General features: G+C 46.4%; 1 gene segment (V, D, J or C); it reads right to left on the minus strand.

Moving 5' to 3' along the window:
• Positions 1–5,362, minus strand: part of LOC105827056 — a 15,153-nt gene extending 9,791 nt beyond the window's left edge. The window contains 3 exon segments of the V gene segment in view: positions 4,660–4,699; positions 4,855–5,171; positions 5,296–5,362. Of these exon segments, the coding sequence occupies positions 4,660–4,699; positions 4,855–5,171; positions 5,296–5,344 (406 nt within the window).
• Positions 5,363–10,444: the final 5,082 nt, after the last annotated feature.

The following is a 10,444-nucleotide window of genomic DNA, read 5'->3' on the forward strand; positions in this document are numbered from 1 at the left end:
ATCAGCAGAGGTTTTAGAATTCCGGTGAATAGATTTCTGACCCCAACTACTCTATAGTGATAGAAGTCATACCACTGTTGTCAGGGGTGGAGGGAGGCATTGAAAAGGGGCTGAAGGAACTTTCCTAGTGGTGGAAATGTTCTACAGCTTAACAGAGGTGTGGGTTCCATAGGCATACACATATATATTGCTCAAAAATCACTGACCTGTCCGTTTAAAATGTGTAATATTTATTTAACATAATTCATATATCAGTAAAGTTGATTTTAAAGTGGCTTGTGAGGGATGCATGCTACATCCCATTTTTTTTTTTTTGCTACATCCTATTAATTTCATCAAAGAAATTGTCAGACATACTATATGTTTTAATTTCTGTGACTTCTGAGTCTCCACCTAAGATTCTAGGAAAAACCACCCATATCTGCTGTTGTGCATCGGGCATGGTGGAAGAAGCTGAGATTAGCAAAGGAAATCAAAATGTCTTGATTTCTACTCTTTGCTAAGTACTTTATGCTTATTAAATTTTGTATACAACCCTATAAGACAAACAGTGTGTCTCATTTGACATATTTTTTAAAAAACCCAAAACTAAGCCTGACTTGTCAAGAACTGGCCTCAGGTCTTGACCAGTTGTTGTTAGGATGGAATCTGGGCTGGGTGTCGTGGTGCCTCGTCAGGGTCTTTCCTTGCTCCACTAATCTCTGTTGTTAGGGCCCGCTGGTCTGGAAGGGATGTAGGGGACAATATTCTGATTTTCGAAGACTGTTGTCTTTCTTTATGAAAGGCATTATAGCACAGAGTTGTAAACACGGGACTTAGAGACAGACAGACCAGGGTTGGAGTCCCAGTACCACATCCTAATAGCTATTTAATTTCTTCATGTTGTTTAACCTATGGGTCAATTCCCTCATCTGTAAAATGAGAATAGCATTGGCATCTTAAGGTTTTTTTCTGATAGTTGAATTTTTAGTTAACTGAAATTTTTCAGATGAAGGACTTCTGTTTGGTATACAGCAAAATGACAAAATTGGTGGAATTATTATCTTTTTTCTGAGTCTTCTCTGTGGAACAGAACTGAACTGTGAATGTGCATTAATGTACTCAGTGCTTGCAGTTCTGCAAATGACCCTGTCACTCATGTACCACATGGTTTCATAGAAACAGTCAAATATTATACATTTAATACTACAGACCTTAAACGTGGTATATGCATACAACGGAATGTTATTAAGGCTTAAACAAAGAAGGAAATCCTGCCACACACAGCAACACAGATGAACGTGGAAGACATTATGTTGAGTGAATAAGCCAGGCACAGAAAGACCAGTACTGCATGATTCTGTTCATCTGAGATAACCCAAATAGTCAAAGTCATGGAAGCAAAGACTGGAATGATGTTTTCCAAGGGCTGGGGAGTAGGGGAAATGGGGAGTTGCTGTCAACAGTTTTAAAATTTCAGTTAAGCAAAATGAATAAGATCTAAAGATCTGCTAACAGCACTGTGCCCATAGATTATGATGCTGTATTGTACACTTAGCAGTCTGTTAAAAGGATAAATCTCATGTTAAATGTAACCACAATTAAAAACAACAACAACAAAATGCTGGCAAAAGGGGGTAGGCAGACAAAGAGAAAAAGAGAAAAAGAAAAAAAAGAAAAAGTGTACAGTTCAGAAATTGAGTAAACTACTTGGAATAAGTAAAAAAAAATGTCAATCTTAACACTCCAAAAAGCAAGAAACACATTTTTTTCAATTTTAAAAGTTTTTCTCATTTTTTTAAGTTTCCTTTTTAAGTCATACAATATCTTGTACAAAGAGGCCCAAAAAAGTTCATTGAATGAAAGTATAAAATAGATTAACTAATGGCTAACGATTATTTGTGTTCCTTTCCCTTGAGGCTGGTTGCATCAGTTCTGGGAAGTCTAAGTGCAGAAAACTGTGTCTATCTTTTTCATCACAGTGAAGATTGAATACCTAGAAGTTGTATGTTCCTTGGAACTGTCAGGGAAGAGGTTATAATGAGCACATATGATGCATGACCTCCTATCCTGCGAATGGGGACCTGGAAAGGGGAAGCCAGGTGAGGAGACAGATCTATTGGGGCCCGGCAGGGAGGGAGAAGTGAGAAGTGTTGGACGAACAGACTTCAGCCAGTTATTGAACAAGAGACCTGGGACAACGGCTTCCCTCAGTTATACAACCCGGTAAAATAATACCTACCATGCATGGTTTCTGTGAGCATTGGAACAGATCGCATACAGAAGCAGCAGAGTGTCTGGGAAAGGCCTGCCCGCTCACCAGGGCCCGAGCCCCTCTGGCTGGCAGCAGCAACCCATGTCATTTCCTGAGTAGGGGCAGGAATGTTTCTGGCATTTCCTCTGGAAGCTGGCCTTTCCCACTCACTCTCCCTGCAGGCCACCCTCTGGCAGTGCCCCCTTCCCCTGGGTGGGCCCCAGGCCCTGCTACTCCATACACCTTTGCTGTGTCGCACAGCTCTAAACTAAAGGGACTTGAGCACGGTCCCCACATGCCCACATCACACCTTATCTTCCTCTGCAGCCCTGTCCTGCCCTGACACTGACTCCCCAGCCATGGCCACCTCAGCCCCTTCACCCTCCACTGCCCAGGCAGGTGCAGAAAAACTCCCCCTTGGTGTATACTGAGGCCTGTAGCTTCCCTACCCTTCCCTGGGCAGTGAGGACTCTGTGTTTATCTCAGGACTCACTCTGAACTCCAACCACCCCCTGATGCAAGCACTCGGCCAGGCAGTCCCTGCAGCCCTCCTGCCCTGGGCCACTCTCCCGGCCCTCCCAGGTTCCCTGCAGCATTGAGGAGCCACAGCGCCTCCAAGTGGCCAGCGGTGCACAGTCTCAGGGTTACACACCTGGTCTGATGTGCTCAAGATTGTCCAAGTCAGGAACAGAGATGCCCAGACCCCCACCCCTCAACCCCCACCCTCTCTACTGCTTTCTCAGAAGGGCGGATTTAGAGCTGATCTTCATATCCGCCCTTAGCCAGTGGAGGCAAAAGGAGGCATGAACCAACATTTGGATTACAAAACAAACAATTGTTATACATTTGCAATCACTCTGCTAAAATGGAAGAGAGGGGTCAGAATTGTATGGCCATGGAATTAAACTGTGTCTACGTCAAACAGATCCAGCCTGGAAACACCACATTCCACAGCTCCTCCTGGTAAATCAGACCCACATCTTTTCATATGTTGTATTTAAATTATTACCAAATTTTAGATAGTGTGTTCATAAAGAGGATTTTTAGATTTTACAAATTTATTTCTGAATTTATAACATCTAGAAATAAACAACCCTATCAGCTATAACTTAGGCAGACTCAGTGCGATCCGACATTCCTACTACTACCTGGAAGTGCCTGTGAACCCTGCCTGTGACCCAGAGCCTCTTAGTAAATGCCCCCCGGAGAGAAACTTTCCACTGGGGCGTCTCCACAAGAAAGCACACATGCACACACAAACACGCTCACATCACACACACACACGACATCTTTTAATTGTCAAGGATGATAAGATTCTACTCCCAAGCACAGCTTATTTTTTTCCTTTTTTTTCTTTTTTTGGTTGATTTCCAAAAAGCACCATAGCTGATGTTTCCAGCCTCGCCAAATCTCTAAAGCTGTGGTTGTGGAAGTGTGGTTGTGGTGAGGAATTTTTCTTGCCGTATTAGAAAACTGGGTAAATATTGCTATAACATAATTGCCTCTGTTCCAAAACAATGTTGGCAAACTCCAACTTTAGATACAAGTAGCATACTTTCCAGTGCTGGCCATCAGTCCTGACCGGGAAAACACGTTTGCTCAGAATATGGCAGAAGTTATATGGAAGAGGAAGGCAGATGTGAGCCCATCCTTGACAGGTGAGCAGTGTCCGCCCCTGTCTGGGGTGAAGGAGGGCCCTCTAGCCCGTGGAAACAGTGAGCACACATTCAGACAATGTAAAAGGCTGCTGAATTTTAGGAATTATTCAAGAGCTCTTTGGTCACAGAAGGTAATTGGATCTGGGGGGAACGAGTGTCAGAAAGGGATCCCATGGATCCCTTTGTTTTGGGGGAAACCGAAGAGATTTGCCCATTCATGACCAAGGGTGACATGAGCTCCTCAGTGCTGTGGAAAGTACCTGACTGTACCCTGAGGAGTCAAGACTGGGACCAGAATTTCAGAAGGAAGATGTCAGAACCCGGCCCAGAGCTCTCACACCAGGCAACTGGCTGTTGGGCGATAGCCCCAACTGGGACCAGCCACCAGGTGATGCCACTTGCTAGAAGGCCTGGCTCTATACTTTCTAGTTGTCGAAGATGTGGGGATGGGAGAAGAGGCTCACGCTGCTCAGAACATTGCCTTGAACCACCTACAGCTCTCTCTCTCTTCAATCATCTCTGATCCTGTTCTTTCTCCTCAATTTTCCCCAATTTCAATTTCGTCTCCCTCAATTATGTAAAACGAACCCCTCTGATTCTACCTTCTACAATACGCTGTTATCAATAAACCTGACCCCAAAATGAAATCGTCTGCCCTGGGAAAGGGGGTGCAAACTCTTAAATTACAAAGTCTTCTTCTACCCCTCTAGTACACAGGGTTAGGCAAAGATGACAATTTCGGCGTGAACCTGCTAAAGCAGCACCCACCGTCCTCTGAACAGATGCTCTTGGCCTTGTTTCCCCAGCCCTGAGTGACAGAAAAGCCCCAAGATGCACTTCACAGCACTTTCCAGCACCCTAACACCGGTTTTCATCCCCTCTGCCCCTGCGGTCCGCAGGTTCTCACAGATACATCAGGTGTGAGGTTGCTCCAGGCTGGGGCAGGGAGGTTTGTGCACAGACCGCTGGTGGCTCTGCAGGGCTGTGGAAGCTGCTGTCACAGAGATACAGGGCCGAGTCCCCCAGCTCCAAGGCACTCATGTTCAGCTCAGAGCGATAGTCACTGAACTGGTGACCTGAGAATCGGGCAGGAAAGTTTCCTTTTTCTCCCTCTTCCCCGTCATAATACTGAATGAGGAACTGGGGGCCCTGACCCAGGGCCTGTTGGTACCAGTACACACTGGCATGCCCAGAGACAGGGGAACACCTCAGTGTCACTTGCTGTCCTCTTGCTTTGATCAGGTGTCTTGGAGTTTGGGTGACTCCAGCCTCTGCTAGGCCTGTGGGAAAAGCAGATGGAGACTGAGCACAGGAGACAGCCTGGTGGTGCCTCCCAAGGTCAGGCGCAGGATGCAGGGGTGGGCAAGCTCAGAATGGAGAAGCTGTCCTGTCCGCAGGGCTCACCTGCCCCCAGGAGACAAAGCATCGCCCAGTGGAGGAGCCTGGAGTCCATGGCACAGCGGGGCAGGCAGCACTGTGCTCTGTGCTCAGGGCGTGGGCCTCCTGGGGAAGAGCTGAGTCTGGGCTCGCTTTTCCTGATTGGAGGAGTATCCTGTGATGTCACAGGCTTGGGTCACCCCCTGCAGGCTTCCTGAGGTCCAGTGCTTCCCTGTTTGCAGAGAAAAATCCACTGTGCCTGTGAGGGAAGGAGCCAGAAGCAGGGGAACAAACACAGGAGGGAACCCAGTGGTGCCTTGAATCACGTATGGCCTAGAAATGTCCCACCTCTATCAAGAGCTCGCCTCTCTCCCAGGAGACAGAGCCTGTGCATCAGGGTTGCCCGGAGCCCAGGGCAGGGTGGCAGAGAGCTGGGCAAGTCTCACCCTGCTCAGGGTTCTGGTCCACTGAAGGCTGGATTTCTGGGCTGCCTTCTCTTATTGGACTCCTGGCTGCAGTGTTGCTGCTCTGGTGTCCCAGTGTCTGTAGGTTCCCATGCACCCTGCCTCCCTTCCCAGGTCCCTGGCTCAGCTGACCCAAGACGCCTGCTTTGTCCTGCAAATCTTCTCACATAGCATGTGGGACTAGACTGGGCTGCTCCATGTTGGGCGAGAGTTAGGTCACATGTCCATTCCACACACAGTCCTTTTGCTTTTCCTTTAGGGTGGCTGTTCCTCTGTCTGTCCCTGTCCAGGGCATGCAGGTTGTCCCATCACAGCATCGACCCTTCATTCTCCCTTGCAAGCTCACAGAGACACCCTAACCACTGCAGAACTGAAGTTCATGGCTTCCTGGTGGGGCAGTACACCTGCAAATTCGTGCCTACGTTATCATACCTTCTAGTGGATAAAAGCATCAAACGAGGCTGCTCCTTAACCCTCCAGGTCCCAGCCAGCACCGAGACTCCCCAGACACTTGCGGCTCAGCGCTTCCACAGTGCCCCCATGCGGCCAACTGGGCAATAGCCAAGATTTTGCTTTTGATAGGAACTGAATGTTTATATCCTTCCTCCCCCAAAATTCAGTCCCCAACGTGACCATATTTGTAACTAAGGCCTTTGTGGAGGTTATTAAGGTTAAATGAAGTCGTAAGAGTAGAGCTCTGATTCAATAATTAGTGCCCTTCTAAGAAGAGACACCAGAGAGCTTGGATCTGACTCCTCTAAGATTGCAAACTAGCGATATCTCCTGCCTCCTTCCCCAGGTCCGCCTCATAAGGCAAGAAAGAAATATGAATACCAGACACCAACCAAAAGCCACGAGAATCTTCTGGGAGGACTAGACCTATTTTGGGCTGGGGCATGAATAAGATGAGTGGTGGGCCCAAGACAGCAGTGAGAAAATGAGCTGGTGGAAATCATTTTAAGTTCTGATCTTGCCTGACTCCTTCCTTGCATGGAGATAATCTTGTTCACATTTTCATTTGATAAATCAATAGCAGAGTAACTAAAGCCATAGGGGCACCAGGGATTCCAAAAGAAAGATAACTGCTGTTATCTGAATGTTTTTGTTCTCCCTAAATTCATATGTTGAAATTCTAAGCACCAATACCATGGTATTAGAAGGTAGGGCTTTTAGGAGGTAGTCATGTCCTGAGGGCATAAGGGATTAGGACCTTTATAAAGAGACACCAGAGACACACATGTAAGGATGGTTTTGGACTATGTTTCGGCACTTCATCTTTATCCAATCATTGTGCTGAACGCTTTCAATTGTCAAAAAGAATCCATTTTCATCACATATAACAATACGGTGTAGAAATGGTTTGCCATTATGTCGCAACAGCAAAGAAAGGCAAGCTTCGAGACAATATCTCTTCTGACTCTTGTTTAGTTTGTGTGGTACCCATTTATTCAACTTCTTTACCTTGCAAATTTGTTTCAAATTGGCCAATACTTTTGGAATAGTTATGTCAAACCTTGCTGCTAATTCACGCATAGGTTGAGATGGATTCGCTTCCACTACAGCTTTCAGCTCATCATTGTCTACCTTGGTCTCTGGTCACCCACGTGGCTCATTTTCAAGATTAAAATCACCAGAATGGAGCTTCTCAGACCGTCGACGTACTGTGCATTCATCAGCCACATCTTTCCCAAAACACTTCATTGATATTTCGAGCTGTCTGCACTGCATTGGTTCCACGATGGAACTCATATTCGAAAATAACACAAATTACTGATTTTTTCATGGTTTCACAAAAATTGCTCTAAAAATTTTTTGAAAGATAATTACAAACCAAACCATGCATTTGAAAGAATGAGGATGTGCCTTCACAATAAAAATAAAACAAGAAATGTCAAAGTGAAATGTCAGATATCAACTGTCAAACTTAGTACTCAAGGAAATTGGACATTTCATACTTAGCAACCTACTTCATATACATGTTATCAGACATTCACAGAGCTCACATTCACATACACTGTTGTTATAAAGGAAAGTCACAAGTTCCTGAATATCCAAGTTGTACTAATTCCGGCCCTAACATACCAGAATCCCCAGGAAGTCCACCCTTGCCCAGGGCTTGAGCCTTTCATATTCCTAAGGATGCCCAGAATTCTTTATTGTTGACAAAACACCTTGCCCCTTAGGCCAAATTCAGCAAAGGTTGACTGCTTGGCAACCCCTTCTGCTGGCTAGGTAGCCTCAGGGGCCTGTCTTACTCCCAGCTGCTGGGAACTCTGGCCTTGCCTGGGGCTGCCAGCCTCAGGGTTCAGGGAGAGAAGGGAGTGCATGCCACATTATACTGCCCCCGTGCCCTGCTCTTTGCTTTAAATCTTGGGGACTCTGCCTGTGTGCTGTTCCTCAGGCAAGATGGATAGCGCTCTTGCATCAGGGCTGACCTGTCAGGGAAACCCCACAGCAAAACTCCCTGGACCACCATTGCCCCAGCTTTTTGCAGCTGTTTCTCTCATCCCCACAGATGTTTTCTCCAGACCTACCCACTGATGAAGTGGCTGGGTCAGGAGGCTTTGAAATACCAACTACATCTACTACTACTGTAAGGGCAGATGCACTTTAAAAATAAGAGACTTAATTCTCCCTGTTGAAAGTAACAGAAGAGACTTTCCCCTTCCCTTATCTAAAAGCATTTACTTTAGAAGTCTTGTCAATTCTTTCTTTAATCTCATCGAAAGGTATGTAAATGTCTTTAAAAGTTAAATAAACCTCTTGCCAGCTTTTAGCCCCAGGGATGTCTTTCCCAAGGACCTGGGAATCTCTTTGAAATGTAACCATCAAGGAAGATAGCACCACCCCTCCCCCTTCCCCCACCCCATCTCCCAGGTTCTGTGGGGGAGAAGGAGCCTAATTAGAAACCTAACTTAATGTAGGTAGGTAGGAGCCTGATGTGGGAACTGAACTTAGTGTAGGTAGGTAGGAGCCTAACTTAGGAACCTAATTGAGTTTAGGCAGGAGCCTAGTTTAGACACCTAACTTAACTTAAGGGGGTGCTTCCCTACAAGTTGCAAAACTACCTCTTTTCATAAAAATGGGAGAGGATTATCTTCCCTTTGAGTAAAGCCAATTAGTTAACACGCATGACCACCCAAATCACCAAGTGAATCTGGCATGAACTGTCTGTGAGAAGCGGTGCTGCCAAGCCCTCTTTGCTGAGGACTGGCTGCTTTGTTTATCTGGAGAACATGAGTGCAATGGGCTGTATGTGCTTGCCTGCAAAAACAGCTGAAATTTCTTTCCTTTTTTTGTAATTTTTAGGGAATTTCCCATGATGCCCATCACCTTCTAGTTTAATGCTTATTCAATAATTAAACTGTTTTCTTTCTCTTCTACCCCGCAGAAAGGTTTTCTGGGTTGGGGTAGATTGTGTTTTTATTGCATTTCCCGACACAGTACGTGGAGACCGCGTTGGGGACACATGTCAGCATCCTCTAACGCAGGGGGCAATTTTCAAGGCTGCAGAGAGGAGGCTGGCTGGCTTGCCGCTGTCAGAGAGGTCCTTCCTCTTGGTGAGGAGCTCCGTAACACAATAGAAAAATAGCTCTTGTGACTCCTCTTGCTTTCCTTGTCTTACGCTCTAGCACACATGACCACGCAGCTCTTAAAATCCATGGCTCAGCCTCCAACCTCCTGAGATGGGATATGCATGGAGCAAGGATACCTCCTGTAGAAAATACTGGCGTCCTTAACAGAATTAGAATTAAAATTAGAACAAAATTAGAATACCTCCCATGTAAGTAATACTTACCGTGCGCTTGGCACAAGTGTGAGTTCACATGCACACAGGCAGCCACTGATCCCCAAAGAGCGCCCTGTCCTGCTGGCAGTGTCCTGCTGTGCTTCTGTCCCTGCCATCTACTGTGCCGAACATTTCTCCCCACCAGCACTTAGGCTCTGGTGTCCAGAGCCTTTACCTCTGGAGAGTTTGCAGCTGAGAATCTCTGAAATGCCTCATCTCCTCTCCAGTAACCTTGCCTCTGCTCAGAGGTGAAAGATGCGTTTTGCTAAATAGGAAGAAGCAATACCAGAGACCAAAAGAGGATGCAGGGGACTTGGTCTAGATTTGCCTGGTCATACACTCGGTTACATTTGTCCCATTCTTTGGGTCCACAGCCACATTCTGCGGTGCCCGGGAACATTTCCCAAATGCCATGTCCCCAGATGCCCTAATCACCATTTGGTCGATTAAATTAATTTTTTGATCTCCACTGCTGGAAGCACCTGCAGGTCCAAACCCATATCTCCCCTGCCCCACCATAGCCAGGGAAGGGCTAACATTAACATTTCATGATTAAAAATCCATTAAAACACTAGATCTGAATATATTTCTCTTTATTTTTAAATGAGTTGACAGGGCGGAATCACATCCAGATAAAAGAAAACAGACACGCTAAACATGCACAGAATTTAAAGTCACCGCATGGGTCGAATGAGCAGGTGGCACTATGTTCTGAAACTTCCGTCGGGGTTCTCACGAGAAATGCTCAACCAAGCCCTCGGTGGCTCCCACAGCTTCCTGGCTGGGCCCAAGGTTTGTGCACAGGGAGGCGGTGACTCTGCAAGGCTGTGTCTTGGCTGCTGGCGCAGAGATACATGGCGGAGTCATCTGGCTGCAGGGCGTCCAGGTGAAGGTACAAGTGAGAGCTGTCAGGGCATTCAGG

Source organism: Propithecus coquereli, unplaced genomic scaffold (assembly GCF_000956105.1).
Source record: "Propithecus coquereli isolate 6110/MARCELLA unplaced genomic scaffold, Pcoq_1.0 Scaffold96, whole genome shotgun sequence".
Lineage (NCBI taxonomy): Eukaryota > Metazoa > Chordata > Mammalia > Primates > Indriidae > Propithecus > Propithecus coquereli.